This window comes from Triturus cristatus, chromosome 5_1 (genome assembly GCF_964204655.1).
Source record: "Triturus cristatus chromosome 5_1, aTriCri1.1, whole genome shotgun sequence".
In the NCBI taxonomy this organism is placed as follows: domain Eukaryota; kingdom Metazoa; phylum Chordata; class Amphibia; order Caudata; family Salamandridae; genus Triturus; species Triturus cristatus.
The window spans coordinates 140,318,652-140,339,033 of record NC_140587.1 but is presented as its reverse complement, the minus strand read 5'-3'; the positions used below and the strand labels follow the sequence as shown (position 1 = coordinate 140,339,033).

Sequence of the window (20,382 nt, the reverse complement as noted above, 5' to 3'; positions counted from 1 at the left end):
AACTTGTTGGAGGGTGACCATATGGAAATGGTCCGAATGTATGTATGCATTTAGAGGCCGGAGGTCTAGAATAGGCCGTAGGGTCTCGTCTCTCTTTGGTATTAGAAAATACAGAGAGTAGACCCCTAGATTTTGCTGATTGATGGGGACCTGCTCTATAGCTTGTTTTTGCAGGAGGGAGATTACCTCCTGTTTGAGCAGTGTGGTGTGTTCTTGTGACATTGTACGGTGCCTGGGTGGAATATTGGGTGGGGTAGATGTTAGTTCGAGACAGTAGCCTGACTGAACAATTTGTATCACCCATTTGTCTGATGTTATGGTCTCCCAGGTGTGAAGAAAAAGCCGTAGTCTGCCCCCGACTGGAGTGGAATGGTCTGGGGGGAGCGGGGGAAAGTCATTGGGCGGGTGGTGTGGCAGAACGGGTGTTGTTGGTTTTGCCCCTGCCTTTATTATTGTTTCCCCTATATCCACCTCTCTGATAGCCCTTTGAGAAGGTATTCTGAGGAGGGGACTTGTAGGAAGTAGAGGTGCTATCGGCAGAGTAACCTCTGCCTGTGCCCCGAAAGGAGGAACGACGAAATGAACGTCTAGGGGTATGGGATTGTAATGCACCCATAGACTTTGCTGTATCCGTGTCCTTTTTCATTTTCTCCAATGCTTCGTCCACCTTTGGACCAAATAGGTCTTGTTGGTCAAAGGGGTGATTTAATATAGATGCCTGGACTTCTGGCTTAAACCCTGAGATTCTGAGCCAGGCATGACGACGAAGCAAAACACTGGTGTTTATAGCTCTAGAAGCTGTGTCTGCTACGTCGAGGGCACATTTAATTGAGGTGTTGGTGATGAGCTTTCCCTCCTGTATTAGCTCATGAGCCCTGTGTTTATGTTTGTCTGGGAGGTGTTGCATGATAGCCTCCAGTTCATCGTAATGTGCTCTATCATAACGTGCAAGCAGAGCTTGTGTGTTGGCAATGCGCCACATATTTGCGGCATGCGAGGCAGTGCGTTTACCAGACGCATCTAAGAGCTTTGACTCCTTATCTGGTGGCGGAGCCTCCCCTGAGGATTGAGAGTTAGACCGCTTCCTAGCTGTGGATACCACCAATGAGTCCAAGGGAGCAGGTCCTTTAATATATGCAGGATCTGTGGGGGCTGCTTTATATTTTTTCTCTATCCTGGGGTTCAGTACCCTAGCTCTGACTGGGTCCTTGAACACCTCCGCAGCATGTTTGGTTACCCCTTATAGCATGGGCAATATTGCTGTGGCCTTATCTTGTATGTCAAAAGTGTCCAGTAGGAAATTGTCCTCAACTAGCTCGCTATGTAATTCTACCCCATGGTAGTGTGCCGCCCGCTGTATTAAGTGGTGGAACCCCAGGGAGTCCTCTGGAGGAGATGGCCTGGATGGATAAATGTCATCCTGAGGCACATCTGGTACATCGGGGTTGTGGTAATCCTCCCATGGATCTGGTGTCCCTGGAGGTGTGGGGTCTATTGGGGCGTCTGCCGGATCATAATCTGGATCTCCATAATCAGGGTCTGGAGATGGGGTTGGAGAGCGGTGAGGCAAAGGTGGTGGAGATATGGGAGGTGGAGGAGGTGGTGGTGGGGAGGGTACTCTGAAGGGGGATGTGGCAGAGTCCTTCCGTTTTGGTGGTGGAGGAGGATCTGGCTTGTGTAAATGTCTTATTTTGGAAGACAAAGTTAAATGACCAGTCTTTGGATCCTTTGTTAAAGTTTTTTGATAAGGATCAGGCGTAAATAGTTCTTCTGGCACCGGATCGTCTGTCGGTGCCGATGTTTTCGGAGCCGAGGGCTTCGATGGTTTCTCCATGCCATGTTTTTTCAGGGTCTCCGATTTCTTCGGTACCGAGGCAGGCTTCGGCGCCGGAGCGTCGGTGCCGAGGGGCTTATGCTTTATCGGCACCGAGAGTGCAGGTTTCGAGCCCGATGACTTCGGAGCCGAACTGGGTGTGGTTTTCTTCGGTGCCGAACGGTGTTTTTCGGCACCAGGAGTAGGCTGGCTCGAGCCCGAGCCGCCGGGAGACTTATGATGCTTCGACACCGGGCCCGAAGGTGGGGTGATAGAAGCTGTATGTTTGGTTTTCCCTAGGCCCGGAGGAGACGGTGTAACCGGAGTCTCTTTCGGTGTGGGTGCGGGAGTGGGTAGAGTACTCACGACCCTCTGCGCCGGTGTTATCTCCTCCAGGTCAGAGTCGTCGGCCTCGGAAGCGCTGACGAGTTCTTCCTCCTGCTCGGTGTGCTGCTGCCCCGAAGCTCCGGTGTCGTCTCCGAAGATGTCGGGTGGAGCCGAAGTCGATGAGTGCGCCATGGTGCGTCGAGCTCTTCGATCCCAGATGGTCTTTTTCGATCGAAAAGACTTGCAGGCGGGGCAGTCTCGAGCCTCGTGTTCGGGAGAGAGGCAGAGGTTACACACCTGATGGAGGTCGGTGTGGGGAAATTTAGACCCACATTTTGGGCACTTTTTGAAGGGAGTCCTTTCTATCGGCCGAGACCGGAGTCGAGGGAGGCCCGTAGGCCGGTGCAGATGTCTGGAATCGAAAAGTGCCGCCGAGAGAGATGAAGAAGATGATTTTTTGTCTTAAGAATCTCGATGGACGAGGATTTTCCGTCGAAGGTCGAACTGGAAAGGTTCGGACCTGGAGCACGAAGTATCACATCCGAGCCCGATGGCGGAAAAAAACAATCTGAGGATGGAGCCGAAGCCCATGCGCAGTACGGACCGAAGGAGGAGTCACCGAACTCGTGACTTCCAAAGACTGTCCAAGAAGAAAAACAAACTGCAAACATCCGGGCCCAACACCAGATGGCGATCTATGCAAAAGTGTACAATCTGCAGCTCATATGCCTCGAACATATGGTTCTTCCACAATGAGTGCATGTATTTCGCTAACCCTTCGTAGAGATGCTATTGCTAAAAGGAAGGCCAACTTCCATGTTCAAAAATTGTATTTGAGAGTTATGTAGTGATTTATGTGGTGGCCCCATAAGTTGTGTTAGGACAATGTTCAGATTGTGTGCAGGTACTGGATGTGTACGTGGTGGAATTACTCGTTTTAATCCTTCTATGAAGACTATGAATACAGGAATAAAGAAACACGATTGGTGTTTTCTTTTTTGTAGGTATGTAGCAATGGCTGCTAAATGTAGGCGTATTGAGGTATATGCCAAATGTGCCTTTTGTAAGTAACAAGTAACAGACTAGTTGTTCTGTTGGTGAAGAAGGGTTGGTATTTAAGGATGCACAGTAGTGGACAAAATGTTTCCATTTAACTGCATAGCAAGCCATTGTGGTTGGTTTTCTGGCCTCTTAAAACAGTAATTCATTTTGGGGGTACATTTAGGTATCCAAACTATGACTTCAGGAGCTAGATTGCAAGATTGAGCTGCTGTGTACTGGGATGTCGCACCTTGTCCTCACTGAGTGAGAAGGCTTGGATAGTTGGGTAGCTTCTCGTGAGGTTCCAGGGATAGCTCTAGCAGTGTTGATTACCATGGCTGTCGAGCTTGTGGGAGCAATTAGTATTAGGGTCATCGAAGTCTGAGTTTACTGACCACGTACGGAATGAGGGGGTAGAGAGGGAAAAGTGTAATCAAATATCCCTGACCAGTTCATCCATGTAGCATTACCTTTCGATAGTGAGTGTGGGTAACTGGATGCAAAGCTTTGGCATTTTGAGTTTTCGGCAGTAGTGAACAGGTCCAGTGTGGTGGTTCCCCACTGGTGGAAGTATTGTTGCAGTAATGGAGTGTGTATTTCCCACTCAAACTTGTTGCTGTGTCCTGCTGAGCAGGTCCATAATGGAGTTTTCCTGCCCTGGTATGTATTGTGCCAGGAGGAGGCTTTTGTGTTTGCTTGTCCATTTCCATATAGTCTGCGCTAGTTGAAACGGTTGTATGAAAATACTCTCCCCCAGTCAGTTTCAGGATGTAATACATTGCAGTCACATTGCCTGTTCGTATAAGGACACTGTTCCCTGTACTGTTAAAAATGCTTTGAGAGCCATATAGATGGCTAGACGTTCCAGCATGTTGATGTACATTGTCTCTAGTTGTGAGGTCTAGAGTCCCTGAACCACAATACCCTTCATATGAGCACCCTACCCCAAGAGTGATGAATCGGTTGTGACTGTCACCTGCAGCATTGGGTCCTTAAAGGCTCTTCCCTTCAATATATTTAAGATGTTCCTCCACTGTAGTCCCTGATGGACCTTGGGTGAAACCAACACTAGAACTTTCATGTCCCTCCCAAACCCCGCTTGTGATCATTGCTATGGTACACACTCCTGGAGAGGTCTGATGTGTAATCCTGCATGTGGCACTGCCACCATGCATAATGCCATCATCCCCAATAGGCGCATCACTGTTCTGACTCATAGGTGAGGATGTGGCTGGAAAAGAACCAGTTGGTTCTGAAGATGGAGAACCCTTTGTCGATTGGGGTAAGTTGATCCAGATACTGATTGGAGTATTGCTCCTGGATATGGTTGTAACTGGAGCCGTTGGAGATTACATTTTGTTGCACTGATAGCGAAGACCAATTGGTGCTGTTACTGCTACTACCAGTAAGCATTTTGTGAACACTCTTGGGGCTGTTACCTCAAACTGAAGCACCTTGAATTGATATCTACATCCACGTATCACAAGCCATAGGCATTTGCGGTGCGCTGGGTGGATTGGAATGTGGAAGAAAGCGTCCTTCAGGTCTAATACAGTCATGAAGTTGCCCTCTTGTAGTACTAATATTACATCGTGAAATGTGACCATACGGCAATGTTCAGATAGTATGTTGTGATTGAATGGTCATAGATCCAGAATAGGCCGTAGTGAGACGTCTTTCTTTGGTATGAGGAATTAAAGGTAGTAGACTCCTTTGTTTTGATATTTGAGTGGGACTAGTTCCATAGCCCCTTTTAGTAGTAATGCTTTCACTTCTTCCTTTAGCAGATGTAGAGGATTTAACATCTGCCGTTTTGGCAGGATATTTGTCTGTTAAGTTAGTTCTAGGCAATATCGTTGCCTGATTATTTGCAGTACCGACTGGTCTGATGTGGTGTTTAGCCATAACCGGTGGAATAATTGTAACCGTCACCCGACAGGTGTTGTTGCTCGGGGGTAAATGTGAGTAAGTCATTTACTTGATGGTGTGGAGGTGTCCTTGTTGGGGGTACCTCTTCCTTTGCCCCTGTTTTTGTAGCCTCAACAATGGTATACATGCTCCTGCTGGTGATACTGCTTGCACTATGTGGTGTTTTCTGGGGTAGAGGCTTTTGCTGTTCCTCGTCCCAGTAATGCTGAAAGGGCTGTTGCTTTTGAGGCGTTGTCTGTAATGTACCCATGGATTTGGCTTGATGTCCTTTATTTTCTATAGCTGTCTCTCCACAACCGGCCCAAAGAGGTTTTCCCCACCTAATGTGACATTAGGAATGTGCTGCTGCACCTCGAGTTTGAACCTGGATATGTGTATCTAAGCAGGTCTACGAAACAGGACTGATGTATTGAAGCCCCTTGCAGCAGTGTCAGCTCCGTCTAAAGCACATTTGATTGTTGCATTTGATATCTGCCTTCCCTCATTTACCAGTTATTCCCCTCGTTTTTTGTATTCATCTGGGAGATGTTGCATCAGATCTTGCATCTCAGCCCCTATAACCCAACCTTATCGGGAGAGTAGGCCAACTGAATTGGCGATCTTCCAGCAGCTTGCGTGCCCTACAACTACTCTTGACTGCTGCATCAATTCTTTTACTTTCTTTTCCTTGAGGAGACGCCTCTCCAGTACCTTGTTGTCATGACAGTCAGGAAAAGAGCTGCAGCACAAGGGAATCTGTTCGGGGATGTGCCCTAATGTAACAAGCATTGGCATAGCCAATAGGTCTCGCCTTTGGGACCTTATGTGTTTAGTTATCCAGCACAATATCCTTGGTGCAACAACATCAAGTGGTGCATGGCTAAACACTTATAAGGTCCCAAAGGCGAGACCTATTGGCTATGCCAATGCTTGTTGGTGAAATGAGACGTATCAGATTATTCTATTTAAGCGTTCAAGGTGAGAAACATGTATTCCAGATCCAAGTCACCACGAAAGTAAGAGTTTAAAGCTTTGTTTTAAAGGAAGAAATGTTAACATAACAATGGTGCCCGGGTGTTAGGCTCCATTTCCGTCTGTAGGACCCTTGAGGGCGAGTAGGTGTAAGACAACGCTGGGAGAGGCATATTTATTTATTGAGCAAGATGTGACCTGCATGGCTCTGCAGACTGCGGATTTTCAATTTAGTCAGAGCCTCGCTGACTATCTTCCTTACACCGATTTGAAAGATAATGTGCACGAAAATCCTTAAAATTGCAATTCCTCCAGATCTCCACGACAGTGGCAGAAAAATAGCAGAAATCCTTCTGAAATCTATGAAAAATAGCACATCTCTCTTGAATCAATACTTAAATCAAGATTAGGAAAACTGACTCGTGTGGAATATGTCCCATGTTCAGTTTGCACACCTAATCATTAACAATAATTTGTAGTGCTTGCTCTCATAACACTACTAGTAGTAGCTGTCATTGTTACCCAACTTAATGCTACTTTTTTATGGAACCGAGGGAGATGAAAGGCAAAGCAAGAGATGGGTGGATATGAACACAAGACTTGCAGGTTGCACACTGATTTCAGTAGTGAGCTTTTAACTCGCTGAGCTAGATTCCGAGCGTCCCTGCTCCATCATTTCAAGCTCGTTGTCCTGGACGCTTTTCATGTTATGTGCGTATGAGTTGATTTGCACCGCCTGTAAATACTGCATAAATAGGGATGCTGCTCATCATTTCAGGCTGCTTGTGCTTATTTTGAATACTTTATGTTCGCCTGATCAGATTTGCACAGTCCGTAACTCTCGTTCGTCCTCTAAATGAAAAATGTAGGTATGACATTACATGTCCTGACGCATACATAGACAAACATGCAGAAATAAATAATGCGTGGGTGCAATAGCACATTATAGGTAAACGATTGGCTTTGCCGACAAGGGAAGCGCTGTAACGCTGTTGCCATCCCAACTCCCGGTGGCTAGTTAAAAGGCAAAGGGAAGGAGGGCATTGACTCATGGCAGCAACATGTGAGGAAACAGTGGAAAGGACAAGGGGGCGAGGGGAGGAATGCCAGACGGGTGCGAGGGAAGAGGCCAACAGCGAAGAGAAAGATACGCGCCGATAGGAAGGCAGAGATTCCTAATGGTGAGTGTAGGACGGAAAGTAGGAGGGCGCCTGTAAGAACAGGAGGCACTGTTGAAAGAAGAGCAGCAACACCGAGTGACAGGAATGGAGAAGTGTAGTGAGGACGGAGCTGCAGTCCATCCTTAGCAGCAAGAGCACAGTGAGGAGGAGGTGGAAAGATCGTCCGGGAGAAAGGAACGGAGCAGGGAGAGGGGGAATGCCACACTGCTCCGAAAGGAGAAGTGAGAAGACGGGGACTTTGGAGGGGCAAGTGGAAAGGAGGAGGGAGTTGAGCACCCCTAGTATTGCCGCCTAATATCTTCATACCTGCCACGGAGAAAAGACAGATGGCGGCTGCGCGCGTTCATGCACACATTCACGCAAGCTTGAAGCCAGCAAAAAGTTTCTGGTAGCACTTTGAAAAACCCCTTACTAAAAGTCGAGCAAACCGCGCATGCGCCGCTCTAGGCTCGACCTAAAAAGGGTCAGTTGAGATGGTCTGTATTTCTTCTCTATGCGAGAAGTTAGGACCCTGGATTTGAATGGGTACTTGAAGATGTCTTGGGATATATTAAGGACGCATCCCATCATTGGCAGATATTGAACTGTGCATGAAAGTGTTTCCACTAGGAAGTCAGTTGGCTTCTCTGTAGTGTGCATATGAAGCTTGTGGTACTCTGCCGCCCTTTGGATGACATTGTGGTATAAGGATGTACCATCTGGAGGAGACGCCTTAGTAAGCACTGGCGCCTCCATGTTTGGGTCAGGCAGGACCAGATCATAATCATCTCATGGGTCAGGGGAATGGTAGGTGTCCTGGGTTCCTTGGAAATCTGTGTCCTGTATCCCCCCCCCTTTTCCTCTTTTTGTGGAGAGGGTAAATGTGTTTGTGGTGACGCTGTGGGGCTAAAAGTCATTGGGCTTGTGGCCCGGTGTTCTTGTTGGACTGTTTATGGTAGAGGCTGTGGCAAGGATTGATCCAGAAGCCGGTCTCTTGCAATTTGCTTTACGTTTCTCCTGCATAAATTGTTGCAGTTCTTCAAAGACAATGCCTTGTTTTTCATTTGCTCTATGTGTACAAGTCTTTTGTTTCTTTGGAGCCGGTGACGTGTCCTCAGAAACTTTGTGTGGCTTTGGAACCCCAAGAGGAGAGACTTTTTCTGGCCAGAAGGTGGTCCATGTTGTTTTTCAGTCCTCGGAATCTAGAACTGTTTTGATTCTGAGGTGATAAAGCGTTTCTTCAGGTCCAATGACTTTTTGGGGGTCACAGCCTGCTTGGCATCCTTCGGTGCCAATGTGTCTGCCGGTGCCAACTTATGCTTCGGTGCTGGTGACTCAGTCAGTGCAGACTTGAGCTTCAGTGCAGGCGTAGTGCTGGAGTCATCCCCAAGCTGAGGCCTTTTTGCCTGATTGGGATCGAAAACGTTCTCAGCTCCAAGCCGTGCTCACGGTGTCGGCCTGATCCCAAGGGTTGCGGTTCACCATGGCATGGTGGGGAGATGGTGAGTGTAAGATCTTCTTTACACGGAGGTCGACACTACCCATGGCACATGGCATAATCTTGATCGTCGGCCCAGATACGGGGATCAACCTCGACGATGTGGGCCCCTCTTCATGCACCAGAGCTTGTTCTTACCCAGAGGATGAATCAGAAGCAACATAGTGGGGGCTACCAATCACCACTCCACCTCCTACCGGAAAATTGCTTTGCATTCCACATCAATATCGTGCGAGAACTCTGCTTCGGCCGTCAATTCCATGGTGTGTGTTAGGCATCGATCCCTATGTGTCCGAAGTGTCTTTTTGAACAATGAGGAAGCTGTGCACTTGCCCTCTTTGTGCTCCGTAAATAGGCCCAAATTACAAACTTCCTGTGTGTCAGTCTGCGCATTTGGCCCCGCACCGAGTGCCCCGTTAGAAGAGGGCCTTTTTTGTCTCCATTACCCGGAGACGATAATGGTGTTTGGGCGTGTGTGTATTGGGTGCCGGGTAATCGGTCCCCGGCTCCTTGGATACGTGGGTGTTGTCTAATGGATCTCGAGTCACGTCTTTTCATGACCGGAGGCAGCGTGGGCATCGAATGCTTCAGAGCTCCAATGCAGTCCGTTCGAGCCCAATGGTGGAAACTTTCTAACAGAGGAGCTGCTGAACATGTGCCATACCTCGAGGGGTAGGAGAAATTACGCCAATCATAAAACTTTCTCGAGGAAACAACTTGCAGAGTCCAGGCCCAACAGTAGATGGCAGGAGTATGCACAGCATGTATATCTGTAGCCAACACATGTTACGAATAGGTTTTATTCTTGCTTTGATGAAAAGTGCAACAGATGTGTAAAGGAAAAAGCCGCAAGCACATTGGCTAGTGGTTCATTCACCTCCCACTATTAGATAAGATGCTTACAAACAACTGATGCAATATCTGGTGCAACGGAAAGCAATGTATCACTCATCTGAAAAATTGAACTTTTCATGCCAAAACTGATAGAATAGATCTTGTTCCAGTACTCACCATATGCAAGACTGAGTAAAATGGTCAAACCCTTTGAATAACAAAGAGCAAAACTACCCTACGTTATTTTATTGTATCCATTTCCCTAAATACAATCCGTTATATGTCATGTTAAATAAAGCACAACACTAGGTCTGCCCATACAAACCCCCAAAAAGCTTCCCCCTTCTCCAAGACAAGTCACACGCTTTCATAGGTCTAAAATACCACGCTAGTGCCCCAGAAGAACAGTTCTTCCATATGCACCTGCTTCCTCATTTTCTCTGTGGGTGATAAGGCATTAAAAAGGTGAAAAAGTGTGAGTGCGATGAAGAAGCTGAAAATCATAGCATTTTGTGATTTCATGATTGTAGAAGCCACAGCGTGACACAGATTAGACAGATGAGATAGGCAGCAGCATGATCATCCCAGTGAAGCAGAACAAATTGTGAAGCAGGTGAGTCAATCCCCGGTGATTTCTGGTGAGAGAGCAGAGCGATACAGACCTCTTCCTCCTCTATTCGAGCAGGCTCAATCAGCAGATTATTGACTTGATCAAACGACACCCCCTGTTAGGACAGGAAAACCAGCAGAGAGAAAAGAGAGAGACGCATGCGGATTAGTGGAGCCAAAAACCAAAATAAAACACCAACACCCACCTCTCAAGCAAGCACGCTGCTGCCACCACCACCACCACCAGGTTCAATTGCTTCTTGTGTTCACCATCTGGCTGAAGAAACCTCTCCCAGGAATCTGAGCTGTGAAGTTCATTCCGCAAAAGATTTAGGATGAACAGAATCCGATCCAATACGATACGAATTCTGTACAATGGCCTCTGGTACCACGAAAGGCCAAGTGCAATAGATGCCTACATATAAATGGGCACCGCCAACACAAGCCTAAAGGTATTTTTTGGGCTCTTAAGTCTCCAATGAACACTCGCACTTTAGGTTTGGAATTCACTGAAATCAGTAATGGCAAATGGTAAAAACCATTGATCAGATGAGTTCTGTTTTCTTCACATCATAACCGAAGTTTACCGTCACATGAAATCCTAACACAGTTGTGACATGGTGTTCCCCTAAACACAGCTAGAGCAAGTCGCACTAGGGTGAACTCAATGACTGGACTAGTCTTGTGAGAAGACCCACCTACACAATAGGTGCTCTGCAACATCACCTACATCCTCAGTGCAAAGGCATGCGTACGGGTTGGATAAAACTGAACTCTTTTAGATAGTTTTGATACAAGACGTTACTGTAAAACACCCAAGTAGAAGCAGCAAACATACTGTGGTAGACTGATCTGCAATACTACACATTTACCATTTTTCAATCCTAAAAACTTCAGATGATCAAAGAAAAAAGCAACCAATTAAGAGTACCTCACTTAGGATAAAATAATTCTTGGAAAGCTCATCCTAAGTTGGACCAAGGCTCAATTAGGGTACCTAACAAATCTAAAAGAATGTCTTGATAGAGAACCATCAAGAGTCAAATTTAAAGAATCTTTGTTGGGAAAACCGGACTCTCAAACAGGGTCCTTCATTTCTTTAGTCCCTTTGCATACAACCTTTTTATTTTCTCCTCTGTGAATTTTATGGATTTCTCCCTTAGAATTGCCCTTCGAGGGGAATTGGATCCTGAATCTCTGATAACGTCAAGCAACACCCCCAACCGCCTTTTTGGTGTCACTGTTTGCCCCTTCACACTTGACTTTCCACGTAAACGCATTTGAAGATTGAATGGGGAGAAATATTTGAAGAATAATCAGTTTTAATGTAAAAATCCAAAAAGATTTTTGGGAAAAATTGAAGGGTGGTCTCTGGGAACCAAATTACTTGTATAGAAATATTGTGTAGATTTCATCAGAAGGAAAGGAAGGCAGGTCAATTATCTTTCTAACAGATGTAACTACCTTCATCAAAATCCATAGGAGATTTGTAAAACCAACCTCATGTAGCTACAATTAAGGAGTTGCCAGGACTTTGAGAGGATATTTAAAAATCGTACTAAGAACATAGCGTGCCATAGAGTGCTTCAGATATCTATGGCGGCTCTGCTACCATGCATAAACAACAGAGTTGGGATATACCCTTCTGTATTTCATCAGCATTAGATTGGTATTGTCAGTCGAGTCCAGGCCCGCCTTGGCATCAACAGGTGGTAAAATGGTCTCCAACGATAAGACTGCCTACAACTCCATTGTGTGTTAGAAAGGTCCTGTTTGCAGGGGACCGGAGGAACCCTAGGAATCCATGTGCATGTTCCTGCGATACGGCGAGCTTTGAGAACACAGCATCATTTTCCATTATTAAAATGAGTGGGGCAGAACAATATTTCAAACTTAATAACAGATTCCAATACATGGGTAATTGTTACGAAGTGTTGCCCAAAATGAATTCACTACAATACTGAGTCAAAGAGGTTGAAGAAGAAATGTCAGACAGTGTGTAAAGAGCTACCTGCTTTGTCTTGTGCCACTCTTACAAAAAGACACGCATGGCTGTGACCAGCTCATAGAACAGATTACCTAAATGACAGGGGTGTAGGCTTCAAAGGTAAACACAGTCCTTATCAATCCCTTGCCCATCGAGGGACAGATGAGCATATCAGGTGCTTTCTATTGCCAGCATCAACTCTTGTAGTATTTTTCAGTCCAGTCTTCTGAAGCACGAACATCAGGATTCATAACTTTAAGAGATATTCAACTTTACCTCCTACATAATGTTTTCCGGTCTTCTACCTTATGAGCCAGGTAAAGACAACTTAACTTCCAGCATTGCCTCAAATGACAGCCAATACAGACCTCTATATTGGATTTAAGAGCCTACACCTATGAGAGCCTGGTATTTAGCGGGCTGCAGGATTAAATCCAGCCCAATAGCAAGTTAATCTAACAAGTCCCAAGTGCACTCAAGAAAACCAACGTCTGCACACTGGTTTTAACATAAGTTTGAGGTAGATAACGTAGTCAGTTATGTAGGTGCTAATAGTAACAATATCGCACTGAAATATTTGGAAAGAATCAACCAAATGGTAAACTTCAAGGATTTCACATGTGTAGAAAGAGAAACTGCAACATTTAGGAAGAACAGCCACATTTTGAAAAACAGGTCTAAATTGTGCAAGATAAACAGAAACTCTGTTTGAGGAAACCTGCTCCGAAAAAAGGCTGTCAATCAATAAGTAGTGTACAACCCAAGGTGTACTTGAGCTGCCTAATATTCTCTGCAGTGAAAACATGCAACGAAAAAGTCTTCCTGAAGGGTCCCTTCTACACCTGCGCATCAAGCATACTTTAGGTAGATGATCCAAGATGGGAGCCAGGGTTACCACCCTGACAGATACCATTGGAGTGAATAAGTCCAGATGATATATAAACTAAGTGTCCTTCTGAATACCACAAAAAAGCATGAATATAAGTCGCTGTGGATCTTTGACGAAGAAGGCAAGTTAAAAACCCTTCCTCAAAAAGCTTTTGAACTGCCAGGAAAAGCTTGGATGAGCCTGGAACAAACTGTAAAACTTGGACTGAAAGAGAAAAAAGGGAAATTGACCTTTGGCGTCACTAAATTTCACATGTAAAACCATTCGAAAGGCGTACATCGGCCTAAAGAAGATACATTTTCAAGTGCTACTTACAACCTAGAAAAGGCTCTAGGGCTACATCTTGGGTACATGATGATCTTCTGCGGCAACAGGGGAGCCCATTAAATATCCTGATAACAGATGACACCTAAAGTATCTCACAGACAAGAGTGCTCAAAGAAAAGTTGCCACTCTCTGGTAAAATCACCCTACCAGAACACAGGCTGCAACAGTGGAAACCTGCAGGGAGTCACACAACAGATCTACTAAGTGTCTTCTACTGCCAAGTCAGTTACATGGACGAGATGCAAAGAACATTGTTAATGGTTCTTAACCCCTTCCATGCTGCGCAGATTCCGCCGCTGTGCTGACGGAATCTTGCGCGGGCGTGGTCATGACGGAACGGTTCCGTCATGAGCACAGCTCAACCGTGGCTCATGACGGAACCGTTCCGTCATGAGCACCGAAGGGGTTAATGGGAAGATAAGCATTGGCGGCAAAATAAAAAGTTGAGCAGGGAGCACAACCAGGTAGGAATAAAAAGGGGGGGATTGGGGCAGGAAGACATAAAAGCCATGAACAAGCACAGAGGAAAAACTGTGACAGAAGAAACATAGGGGTGCATATTAGCAAGGAGAGAGAGGAGGTCGTGAGCAGTTAAGGTATATACTTTCAACTTATTTCCAAGCACTTCAGTATGAAAACCTAAGTGTTTAAAGACTTTATGGGCACAAAAGACCACATAAAATTTCAAATTAAATATTTTCCTACTCAGGAAATTACAAACCCTGAACAGGGCATAAAGAAGCACTTCAAATTTGTTTGAGTGTGTGTCTCGGCAATGACTGACTGGAAGCCAGTAATATCTTGTGTGGTACAATGCAGTCTAAATGATGCATGGTTGGAATGCTGCATAAAATGATCACACACGCTCAAAGGCTGACCGTGCCTCAAGAGCAGACCTCTTAACAGCTAAACAGCAAAGAGATCATAAACCAAACCCACTGTTATTAATAGGGAATGGAGGTACAAGCACCCAATTTCTACCATATTACCAGTAAAGCTTTGCTGACTTCCTATGCTTTACATAAGCAATAATGAAAAAGGTGCTTCGATGACGGCTTAGTCACTCTGCTTTTACAGCAGCTTCGCTAAAGAGAAACTCATACATTCATTTTACACCAATTTTATTAAATATTCTGTCAGATGCCACATTTAAAGAGATATTTTGTCTGATGAGGCATCAAACAAATCCTTTATAATAGTCCCAAATTAAATCTCCAATGGCAGGATTAATTATGTGTTGGCGGTGCCCTTGGCGCAGTTGCTCTTTAAAAATATTTCACTCAATGACTTGGTAGCTTGAACTTCAAAGATCAGAAGACTGCGTTAAAGAGGTAAACCACAAACCAAGTGTAAGTACTCAGAGGACAGTCCCACGTTTATGAGTGCTCAGTGATTAGGAACGGAGGGGCTAGGAGGAATATAGCCTTAGTGGACCCCAGTAAGACCCAATGTCACTCAGATCATTATGGTATATGGATGATCATTCTGTACAAAAAGGGACCTTGCCAAGAGGTACGAGGGGAGAGGAAAGGAGAAGGTGCGGGAGAAATGAGGGGAAGCAGGCAGAGGAAATACTTGAGTACAGGGGCATGGGGATGTCCTGATATGTACTCAGCCCCATGGAAGTCATGAGAGCAGGGGATTAGCCCCATGCTAAAATTTACAAAGTGCACATTGTCTTTAAACCAATACCTGGGATTCGGAGACACTGGTACATACTCTGCCTGACAAGTGCTTTGGACAACGGGTACAACACAATATCAAATTAACACTGGCAAAACACAATACCACAATGAATACCAGTACAACACATCTAGTACAATAAACACAATATATCACAATGAAGTGACAAAGAAATGCCACCAACTGACGTGTTGCAGTTTAAGTCACGGAGCACCAAACACCACAATGGAGTGAATGTGAACATGACCTAGTAGATATACCCTGGGAAAATGACATGGCTTACACTGAATGAGCTGCGTGTTCTATAAGTAGAGGGCAGGAAAAGTTACTTACTTCTAATCCTAGCACTCCTCAGTGGAATCCTCATTAGACGCATAAGCACTGAATCGTCCCACACGTGGGTGTGACAATTTAGTGCTTATGACTACTGATCAGAATCTCCAGGAGGAGAACCACTGTTACAATAGGGGGAACTTTTAAGGCTCATTGAAATAAGGGACTAAGTAAGGCATGCATCAAACAATCTTAGTAAGAGTGACGATAACATGATCAGATCCAAGAACTTTGTTTGGATCAGAAGAGACAAATTAGGCTATTTCTTAGGATGGGGAACCCAATGAGGCCCTAATGGGAATCTGTGGAGCCCACGGAGGTTCTTGCAGGGGTTGTGAAAATCATCAAAGGGGGTCAGGGCATGGATTAGGAGCAGAATAATACTATTGGTGATAAACATGTGAGATGATACGGACTAGTTTCTACAGAGGATTGGGGAGAAAAAGCTGAGTGCCCCTATCTAAGGACTTTGATTTAGCAGAACCTAGTGCATGCTGTTCTAATGACAATGTCTGCTTTGCAAAGTACATCGAGCAATAGCATCATAAGTTATGCACATTCACATATTAATTTTTTTAAACTGGACTTTTAACTCAATATTGTGTAAATCTGGTGGATGAAATAAGTTTTAAATTGACACCTAATCATATTATATAGCAGAAGCGTGGGAGGAGAGTATACAGTAACAGGTATCATCAGTGCTAGGCAGTGTGAAGAAAGGAAACACTTCAATCAGGAGAGGAGACCGGTGGACTTCAAACCAATACATAGTAGCAGAGAGGAAATCTCAATGTGGCAAAGGGATGGCTTAACCATTTAAATTATCAACTGCCGTTGATTTGTAATAGGAAGACCCACTATGCTGAATTGACAGGCCACTTTCTAACCCTGTGTACAGGAGAGGGGGAAAACACAAATGGCTGCTTCACTAAAAAAGATGTTGTAAAGCATTTGTCATTGACAGCACAACTAACTGATGTGTGTGTCAGCGACCTGCAGCCAGACTCCTAGGCAGCTGCCAAGTGTTCTTTTATTACTAAAGGACAGGTGGACCAATGCAACTATCCCTGGGACTCCTCTTTCTTCCTTTAAGACCCTACCTTAATTGGCTGTTCCAACAGCCTCCCGTTCTTCGTCTCCCCATCCCAATCCCTTGGTTGTTCATCTTCAGCCTGTTCATCGCCTTCAAACTCCACCTCTTCCTCGTCCTCCTCTTCCCCTTCTTCAGGTACCTCTGGGCGACTATACCCCTGTAGCAGAGCCACCACAGCTTCTGGTTTGGGCAGCTTAGTGATTTTAAAGTTTTTCTTGTAGTGGGGCGTGTCCTTTCGGATCAAGCGCTGCTTTTCAACTGGTGAATGCCGGTCTTCTTCCTCGTCGTCATCACTTCGGATAAGAGTATCCTCTGCAAAGTGCACTGTGGGCTGCAACAGAGACGGTATCATGGAGCACTTTCGATCACAGAAATGACTTTGTATACAAGGTTCACAGTCATGCACACTCAAAATAAGCACAGTGACACAAATGAAAAGTACATGTGCTAAAGAGGAATCTGAAACCAAATCAAGTTACTTACGTGTTTTACTAAAAGACCTACAACCCTACTACAATAATCCAAACTGCCAAGATGTTTCCTAAAGCATGAACAGAGATGCAATAACAACTCTGGATGACTATATTCTGAAAAAACTATTCGAGTTCTGCACTTTTTCTTGAGGGAATATGGTAGGGTGTTAGAACATGCTTGTATTGCAACGTCTCCATTTCAGCTGCAAAATATTTTGAAATGGGTACCTCCCCTCTAACACTAAGTAAATGATACAGAGTGTCCCCCAAGTGGCATCTGCTTTTAAGGCAGGATGACTAGAAGACAATCATCCACATTTCACCTTGAAAGGAGGGTCAGCTGGACTAGGTTTACGCTTGTGTAGAAATACCTGAGGGTCGCGGTATTTTAAGCAATTAGAGCTTCGAAGCACAAAGAATATAAAGTCTGAGAGGATCCTCATTCACAGAATCCACTTCATACACTGATACAAAAAGTGCCACTGTATGCAAACCCTAGCTAAGTAGCAGAGTAGTTGTTTCTATTAATATTTTAATCAATAATAGGTACAAAGTTCAAGCACAGAGGGGAGTAGTGGCACAAATTACAATCAGTTCATGTCTGTCAATCACAATAAATATTTGTAAAAGGTAAAAAAATAAAAATAGAAAAAAGGTGCTGAAGTAAAGAATAAAAGTAAAATAAAGGCCAATACAAATATTTCCAGGCTCAACAAGCATTGGCAACACCAACAGGCTTCACCTATGCCATATCTAATGCCTTTTTGATGGTTTCTTTTGCACATGTTGCACAGCAGGACGGGTTGCTGTGCAACATGACAAAGTTAAAAAACAATTTTTTTTAAAAGAGCTGTGATGCAGCCCTCATAGGCCGCCTAATACCGCTATTATTGCCTTTACTTTTAGCCCCGTAGCACAGCAGCCCGCACTGCTGTGCAACATGTCTGTCAATGTGTTTTAAAGTCAATAGATATTTCATAGGTAAAACATATTGGCTTTAACAGTGCTTTTTTTCCCTTTCTTTTAAACAAGAGATTTCGCACTAGCTGTGGTCATTTACCTTGGAGGAAACACGCAGGTACTTGCAGCAATGGGCACATTAAACCACTGAGCATCAACCAAGAGTTGTTTTGCCTCGCAAGGAGTGAACCCGCTAATGGGATTTCTTAGTAGGACATCGGTGAAACGGTAGATGAGACCAGGGCTGGCAGGAGGCTGAGCCAATGGAGGCAGCGTCTCTCGAAGAGGTCTGTGGGGGCAGGTTTAACCCCGTGGATTCAGATCCTGAGGCTGCCTGGGGACTGCTGGGTCTCTCCTGCCCTCCAGGATGTACAGCTGGCACACATACCTGTTCACTCTAGGCACTGTCTGCCAAGGTTTTCACTAGAAGCAGCACGAAGAACAGCTATTGCTTCCATTTGTGGGAACAGTCACAGCTGTGATCGTCAAAGGTTTGTTCAGATACATTTAAAAAAGAACTCAAACTCAGAAACATAAATCCTAGAAGCTGAAATGACAGTGTTGCGTATTTACAGATAATCGTTAACTCCCTCGATGCTACACTTTAATTACACAAGCGAATTAAGAGGAGGCTAGAGGGTCGCGGGAGCGTCAATTTATGAGTGTTTCTTGCACTGTTCGCAGTTTGCAGTGGTAAAACCTGGTCAGCTGAGCCCCACCTGAATAAATATGAGTGTCCAATATTAAACCCAACTGTTAAACTATGTCAGTTATTACCCATTGTACACAGACAGATAACTGAATATGCTTGGTGAATTACACTTTATTCTGCACAACTGTAGCTTGGATTAAGTGATTATGAAAATCCGGCGCCCAAAAGTCACCGAAAGGTGATTCGCATTGGTTTATACAGCAATACATAAACGCACGTCTTTACATTAAGAAAGTGTTTCATACTATTGCTTGTCCTGTTTATATGAACTTCGAATATTGATCCTGGCAAACGGATAATTAAAATGGTTTGCCCCAGTACAGGAAATGAAGGGGAGCTAACCGTATCCAGAGCAGACGGCTACTGTTTAGTCAGATTCAGGCTGGACCCTGGTAAAAATGCTGTAATAGCCCCTTGACCAGGATTGCCCAATATTGTCAAATGGGGGCACGGGTGTAACCTCTTATCTTGGCTCTACAGTGGTTAGCAACCACATCTCTTTCATACTCCTTTTATCGACTGCTGATGTAGATAAAAGAAGCTCACTGGACATACTGTATGGCGCAGCACCAAGTCTGTTTTATACTGCAGGCAACCAGCATCCGAGACATAAAGCACCTGCACCAATTGTATCGACTGCAGAAGGGTGAAAGTCTGAGCACACTGATAGGGAGTCTAACTAGGAGGCACACGGATCCTAGCTGAAGGCACCAATCCCACGGCGCTGTCCTGCTTGACTGCCGCCACTGAGGACTTTGTACTCTGTACAGTAAACTCCAAAGGGCACGCGTGTGGGCATTGTGTATAGGGAGTTTATGCAGATTCACTCAAGCCCCTCTGCTGTACTAGAGGCCCCACATTTTTAGGTTCAGCCTAGAGTCAGCGCTCATGCACTGCAAGACTTGTTGTAGTGAAGTATGGAATAGAGGCTTTGCCCATATCTGTCATTGGCTTGTGTCATTGTCCTACATAAATGCTGGCTTCTGACTCGTTAACAGGCGTGTTAGTCCCACCTTAGTACCGCCTTGTCTTCATTTGTAACATCCCATGGCTACTGGCCCTTTTACTTCGGTTGTGACACAGGATGCTTTATTTAGTCAGTAAGCACTATTTTCTTTGAGTTTCTCTTACTGCAGGCAGGACGTGTTTGAATGTAAGCAAATCATGCTGTGCCTGCAGAAAGCAGCTGGGACAATGGCAGCTGCTTCTTTTCAATGCCATAGTTCTCGCATTTAAATGCGAGACCTATTACATTACAAATACTTTTTTACAGGTAGAGACCAGAGTGCGTCCCTCGTGGAAGTCTACCTCCCCCCCAAAGTCGTATTGCTGTTTGCCCCACCCGCCCCTCTACTGTTGATGCCCATGTGGTTGCTTATCCTCTGACTATCCCTCGCACCTTTACATTGTCTGGGTGACTGTAGAAGCCCCTCTGTTCTGCCGAATCCGGCTTCCACTGGCTGTTATTCATGTTGCCCCCGTCCCCCCAACCCTTCCTCCTTGTTACCAGCAGACCCGCCCTTCCCCTGTAATAAACACAAAAAAAGCAATACGACACGGCCAGTGCTTACCGCGTCAATGCTTTAAAAAAAAAAAAAAACACAAACATCAGCTCTACTCTACTCCACAGCACAGTCAGGAATGTTATCAGCTCGGGACATGAGCAGTGAGTGTGCATCCCAGAGCTGCACTCCGGTTAGTTAGCGGGTGTTTAGTAATGCACTGCTCTCAGAAACGAGCACGTTCTGAGTGGTTCAAAAATA

At 45.2% G+C, this 20,382-nt stretch overlaps 1 protein-coding gene across 28 annotated transcripts in view; it reads right to left on the bottom strand.

Moving 5' to 3' along the window:
• The window catches only part of SCRIB (scribble planar cell polarity protein), a 792,600-nt gene that overhangs the window by 446,935 nt on the left and 325,283 nt on the right, over nt 1-20,382 (bottom strand). For 23 of the 28 annotated variants that reach the window (XM_085604619.1, XM_085604607.1, XM_085604621.1 and 20 more), the window contains exons 15-16: nt 16,482-16,805; nt 10,216-10,278 (exon numbers count right to left, since the gene is read on the bottom strand). In XM_085604619.1, coding sequence (XP_085460745.1) covers nt 10,216-10,278; nt 16,482-16,805 — 387 coding nt within the window. The remainder of the gene's footprint in view (nt 1-10,215; nt 10,279-16,481; nt 16,806-20,382) is intronic. The other 5 variants (XM_085604613.1, XM_085604634.1, XM_085604614.1 and 2 more) reach the window with 1 other exon arrangement.